The sequence below is a fragment of the Stomoxys calcitrans genome, chromosome 1 (assembly GCF_963082655.1).
Source record: "Stomoxys calcitrans chromosome 1, idStoCalc2.1, whole genome shotgun sequence".
Classification (NCBI taxonomy): domain Eukaryota; kingdom Metazoa; phylum Arthropoda; class Insecta; order Diptera; family Muscidae; genus Stomoxys; species Stomoxys calcitrans.
The window spans coordinates 65,665,738-65,672,489 of record NC_081552.1 but is presented as its reverse complement, the minus strand read 5'-3'; the positions used below and the strand labels follow the sequence as shown (position 1 = coordinate 65,672,489).

Here is a 6,752-nt window from a genome sequence, read left to right as displayed (position 1 = left end):
TAGGCCACTGGACACGGCAGACCACCACGCGGCAAAGTATACCGTGGCTGCCGTCTCGCGGGTGTCCAGAAGTTCTCTCCGGCTTCCGTAGCAAATCTCTCGCCGGGAGCTAGAGATTTAATCGTGGCTCTGGAGGCCTCCACGTAGGAGTCGTGGCCTCACATCCCGGGAGGTCCACGCAAAATTTTTTTTCTTCCTTAAGGTTTGATGTCATCTCGTGTGATACATTAGGGTGTCCCGCAACAAAACACCTGACCTGACAAGATTTCGCAGATAGGGCTGGTGTGCGGAAAAATTGCAAGGGGTTCTTGAAGAGTTGTGATACAACGTGGGGAACTCCCACACCCTGAATCAAAGCCGGGCATAATGAATAAAATCAGGGAAGTACCGAAGTTGCCTACTTGTCTCAAGGTTGTTTTACTTTCTGGTATTTCGTTCTAGATCCTGGCTGATTCCAGCACTGCATATGTAGAGGATAAGAAGTTCGGAAAGTTTAGGGTAAGGATTGGCATAAAAGATTAAAGTTAAAGAACTGAATTAGGGTCACGAAAAATATAGTTGTATAATTGCAAAAAAAAAATGTATAATTACGAAAAAAAAGTATAATTTACGAAAAATTTATAAGTACGGGAGTCAAGTATAATTACGTAAAAGATGTATAGTTACGGAAGCGAGTCTATAATTGTAAAAAAAAAAATTTATAATCACGAAAATTTGTAAAAGTGGGGCAAAACAAACGTATAAAGGTCGAAATAATCGATTAGAATAATCAGGTACTCAGTTTATGTATCACAGATATCTCTTAATATTGCACTATAGGTTTATTTAAAAGTAATATTAGGACGAATACAACATAAAACAAAAAATGTGTCAATTTTAAAGCTATTTGTATTCTTAACCTAATACACAGTTTGTAGTCATAAATGCTAAACCTATATTGCACTATATTTGAATATCTTTAACATGATACGTACCTAAAGCCTTGCCATGCAATGTTTCAAGTTCATACATGTTATTGCCGACAGGTCTAACGATTCGACACTTCAAAAACTTCTTACAAAACTTGGCATTACGATCTTTGGCAAAATCAGACAATACAGTATTACGGCGATATACTTCTTGACCGGGTAGGAATCTAACAACGCGTGCTCGTTTATTATACCTCTCAGAACTTCTTTCATAGGCCTCATGCATTTTCCTTTTCACCTTTTCTCTGATCATTTCCAATTTATCCGGCCGCTGTAAATCAGATATCTCATGATCGGACATAGATTGTAATCTTCGTGCCAATTTATAGTCTGTGCTATTAGAATACATCTGGTAACCGAATAATGAGAAGAAAGGGGTTACTCCAGTTGCCGAATGGACTGATGTTCTAAGAGCGCACTCGATCTCCGATAAGTAGAGATCCCAATCTCGATGGTCTTCATTCAAATATGTCCTTATGGCCGATATGACAGACTGATTTACACGTTCGGAAGCATTGGATTGGGGTGAGTACACCGCGGTTCTCATATGCGTTATTTTATAAGCAGATATCATATCTTGAAAACTTTTGGATATGAATTGAGCACCATTATCGCTGTGGATCACCTCCGGTACACCAAATTTATGAAAAATCTCACTTATTAAAAATCGAATAACATTGGCAGCAGTAGCATCACGCATAGCCTTCAAGAAAGTGAATTTGGTGAAGTGATCCACAACGATCAAGATGTACGCATTACCATTCTTAGATCGCGGGTACTTCCCCAAGAAATCAATATAAAGCTTTTGAAATGGCCTATCCGTAATCACTTCTTGTCCAATACTGGGTCTCAAATTCTGATTACAGGGCTTTGTCTCCTTACAGACCTGACAATTCTTGACAAATCGTTTAACTTGGCTCGCCATATGTGGCCAATAGAAAAACGTTTTGATTCTCTCTAACGTTTTCGTTATTCCACCATGTGCGGTTGTCAACGTATTATGGGCTTTTTCTATAATAGCATGCGTAATATTTGATGGGATCCATAACTTCCACTTACACTCCTCTTCCAGTTCCTGGTCAAAAACGGTTCTTTTATAGACAAACCCATCTTGAATTTTTAAATCCGGAAGTCTCTCCTTGTTCTCGGTTATGGTCTTTATGAGGTCGAGGTATTCCTCGCTTTCGAATTCTGTCGTCTCAAAATCAAGAAGTTCTTCTGATATCTCTTCAATCATGATATCTTGAGGCGCCCTGGACAGCATATCCGCAACGACATTATCTGAACCCTTTCTATGTTCGATTTCGAAGTCAAAGGGTTGGAGTTGGAGTGACCAGCGTGCCAGTCGACCACTTAGATCTTTAAGGGTCATTAACCACTTAAGACTGGCGTGGTCAGTTATGACGGTGAATGGCATCATCTCCACGTACGGCCTAAATCTCTTGATAGCCATCACCGCCGCTAGGCACTCCTTCTCCGTTACGCTGTAATTCCGTTGGCATGCGTTTAACTTTTGCGAATAGAACGCTATAGGGTGCTCCTCCTTACGGTCATTTAACTGGTAGAGAACTGCCCCGATACCATACTCAGATGCATCGCATTGTATATAAAATCTTTTCGAGAAGTCAGGGTGGCGTAAAACTGGTGCAGACGTCAAGGCCCTTTTCAAGCTTTCGAATGCCTCAATGGCTTTTCCAGACATTTCAAATTTCTTTGCCTTCTTTAGCGTATCGGTTAACGGTGCTGATATAGACGCAAAATCCTTAATAAACCGCCTGTACCAGCCCGCCGTACCCAAAAAGCTCCTGACTTCCCTGGGGCTTCTCGGTATCTTGATCTTTCGAATCGCCTGTACCTTATCGGGGTTCGTTTTAAGCATACCATTTCCAATTATAAAACCTAAATACTTAAGCTCCTGGAAACAGAATTGAGACTTCTTTAAACCAATTGTCAAATTCGCCTCCCTAAGACACTTGGCAACTTCTTCCAACAGACGTAAATGCTCGTTGAACTCGCTAGAGATGATCAATAAATCGTCCAAATATATAAAAACATTCTCCTTGAGGCGCTGTGGAATAACCCGGTCCATAAGTCTACACAAGCGTTGGGCCGCGTTACATAAACCGAATGGCATCACTCTGAACTGGTATAGAGGACGCCCAGGCACCGTAAACGCTGTGTATGGCTTACTTTCCTCGTCAAGTTCAATTTGCCAAAAGGCATACTTTAAATCCACGCTGCTAATATAATATGTCTCATCGATTCTGCTTAGAATGCCATCAATATTCTGCAGGGGATACGCGTCCTTCACAGTTAATTTATTCAATTTACGGGCATCTAAGCAAAATCGATTTTTTCCAGGTTTCCTGACAATCGTGGTCCTATTGCTCCAAGGGCTGTTGCTTTCCTCGATAACATTTAGACGTAGCATAGTGTCTACCTCCTCATAAACAAGAGCCTGTACCGCTGGAGACATCGGATAATGTCTATCCTTAAATGGTACCGCGCCCTCAATCAACTGGATTGAGTGCTTCTCCAGACTGGTCTGACCAAGGCCCTTAGTCTCAAACGTATCGAATTTGGACACTACTTCTTTCAATCTTTCATCTTGGTCATCACTCAATACATGGGGATTCAATTTATATATTTCTCCTTCTTCTACCAAATCCCTCTGGACCTTATCAATGTCGATCTGAGCGACTTTAATGATATCCGGAGCCAGCCGAAATAGTTTCCAGAAATCAATTCCGAGATATAACTCCTGATCCAAATCTGGGCATAAATAAAATTCAAGTTTATGTCTTTCCTTTTTATATAGGGTTTCTAATTTAATCTTTCCTAGTACTCTGTACTCTTTCCCACCGGCAGTTCGAACATTCGAAAACAATTTCTTTATGTCCAAGCCTAATTTCTCTATGAACTCCCGGCAACGCTTTCCTAATACACTGACTGAGGCGCCGGAATCCAAAAGGCCTTTAAGTTTAATGCCTTGAACCTCCACCTCTGCGTAAGGTCTGGGGTCCCAATTTTGACTTACATGTTTGATTGACTCTAATACATTCTTGAACATCTTTCTTTTTTTCTCAAATTTTACGCGCACTTTAGGCGGGTTTCTCTTATTAGCCGTTATAGAATCCAATTCAAATATGCGTGATCTAATCTCGTTATAATTTTTCTCTCGAATTTCTAGTGGTATATAATGTCTTAATCCGGGTTTAAAATTTAAATCATTTGCTTTAAAAATGTTATTTATTATTTCATTCTTATTTCTATTTTCAGATGATGATGCTATTTCTCTCTGTTCTATTTCTCTGATCTGGGGGAATTCAGGATTGGACGTGGCCCCCCGGCATATTCCACGCCCTGATTCAGGTTTCCCTGTTTACAGGACGGACATTTGGGAGAAATAGTCCCAGGTTTTCCACAACGATAGCAAAATAAATTTCTTTCAGTGGAGTCGCAGTTTCTAAAGGTGTGGCCTTGCTTCTGGCAATTCCAACACAATAATGTTGGCTTTGTTTTGCGATTGAATTGTATGGCGGATACTTCCTCACATTCAGAGGATTCGTGGTTGTATTCGGACGAACCTTCGGCGTATATTTCGCTAACCTGTCGAATTGGACGTGATAGAGGTGCATTTCTTATATCCCTTCTTGGGAAATTCTTTTCCGCTTCATTGCATTCTATCCTCAGCTGTTCAACGGACGAAACTTGAATGGGGTAAATAATTCTCGCTACATTCTCTTTAACATTTTTCTTTAAAATCTTCATCATATCATATTCGGATATAGGCTGGACTAATTTAGCCCTCATCTGGCCCATATTATGGAAAAATGTATCTATGGACTCATTCGGTTGCTGTTTACGCTGAGCTAATTCGGTTATTATCTCGAAATTGGATCTGGTGGATTGATATTGGCTTAGCAAACTGTGCTTCAAACTGGGCCAATCCGAAAACTGATTTGTTTTCAGGGATAGCCAATACCATGACTCGGCTGGACCGGATACTATTAAAGAAAAATCCCTTAATATCTCTGCCCATGGAATATGGTACTGTCCCTGAAAGTATTCAAGACGATACACGAACTCTTCAACGGAAATACCACTTGAAATGCCATCAAACCTTAGTCCCAACTTGTCTATTCGGACACGCATATTTTCCCTCAGTGTATCATTCGGAAAATGACTACATACTGAACCTGCCACAGAATTGCCGTTGGTTGGGCGATTGCCATTATTTCCTGTTTGTGGTGCAGACAAATTGTCCAAGCCCTCTAAGTCAGAATTAGACGCCGATGAACTGGGTACATTTCGATTCAAGGTAAGTTCAGTTAACCTTTTTACAGCCTCTGATAACCGTCCTATCGTATTCTTCAAACCACCTAATTCATTCTGGACCATACAAACATTGTTTTCGAGGACTCTTTGTTGCCTAAGGACCTCTACATTACCATTTCCTGGCGGTTCAGACCTGGCCCCTCCAATCGGTGTCCCACCAGCTGATGGACCCGATGTATTGTTGTTGCCTGTCCCCGATCCTATGGTCCCAGACAAATCGGTGATTTGGCTTGTACTAGCCTGGTTTCCAACAGACATATCGGTAACGTATCTACTTCTCTTCTCTTCGCTTTCTATAAATGAATTATTTGCATCAAAACTTTCAGGAATTTTTCTCTTTTTCGCCTGGGATCGAGTCTGAATGCTCATAACCTTTCTCTAATTGGACAATAATTTTAACGCCTATATTAAATTGTATTAGTTTATTTAGAGTATTTATTTTTTTCTTATCTAGAACACATATATTATATTCGGGGGTTTTACGTGAGTAGTGATGGGTACGGGTTATATTATTGACTCTCTTTCGAGCACCAGTCTGAAAACTGTGAAATCAAATTTAAAACAAAACAATTTTTTTCTGTGCATTCGACACCAATATCTTGCAAATGATGCCGATTTCATACCTATTTGCCTGATACAACGGGCCTCTAAATCCTATTTAGAGCGGCTATCGGGTCTGACATAGATTTGGTCACAACATTAAACTGTAACTAACACTACCAAAAAAATAACGACACAGTACACTTAGTGCAAAATACATTTTCACATAACAAAAAAGTATGCCACTAAATTCCCCTGTTGCTGAATTATGCACGTCCTCCTTCATTTCCCGTTTTGAAGTATCGGCCCTTCGTACAACAGACTTTTGAAATTTCCAAAACGGTTACGAAGCTGCCTACTTCTCCACATTCTAATCAGGATTCAGTGTTGGTCTATTTCCTTAATTCAAATGGGCTATTACTTTGTGCTTTGATGACCTGCACTAACATAATTAACACAACATTTGACAAAAATGCTGAAAATCTTACATTGGGCGCCATATTGTTACGAGGCCCCTATTTGCGGCCAAAAATGACTTGGGCACCGGCTAGCTCTCGTCGCCTCTTCAGGGGAGGTCCCATCCCATCATCTTTTGCCCTGGGGTCGCATCAATAAAAAAATGCTCTAACAAACAAGACAACACTAACACACAAGCACAGATTTCTTCCTAAGTGGGAGGTAGATGGAAACCTCCAGTCGCCCTGCCCTACCAAATATCAATATCAAACCTACCTTCTATCACTCTGAATCGGAAACAAATTAACAAACAAACAATTAATTCGTATCCCGGCACAAAACACTCCTTTCTTTAGGCAAACTACAAAAAAAAACGCATTTAACTTCAAAAAAATGTTATTCACTGTCATTAACAATTTTACCCGTATCAACTTCTTGAATAACAAAAAA

At 40.3% G+C, this 6,752-nt stretch overlaps 1 protein-coding gene and 1 long non-coding RNA gene across 2 annotated transcripts; one reads left to right on the top strand and one right to left on the bottom strand.

Moving 5' to 3' along the window:
* Positions 1-942: 942 nt before the first annotated feature.
* Positions 943-1,317, bottom strand: LOC131995954 (uncharacterized). The gene has a single exon (XM_059365303.1). The coding sequence runs from the start codon at positions 1,315-1,317 to the stop codon at positions 943-945; it is 375 nt and encodes a 124-aa protein (XP_059221286.1).
* Positions 1,318-1,343: 26 nt separating this feature from the next.
* Positions 1,344-5,763, top strand: LOC131998568 (uncharacterized). Its single transcript, XR_009398801.1, has 4 exons — positions 1,344-1,493; positions 4,248-4,688; positions 4,760-5,568; positions 5,633-5,763. It is a non-coding gene; the product is annotated as an uncharacterized LOC131998568 (long non-coding RNA).
* The last annotated feature ends 989 nt before the right edge of the window (positions 5,764-6,752 follow it).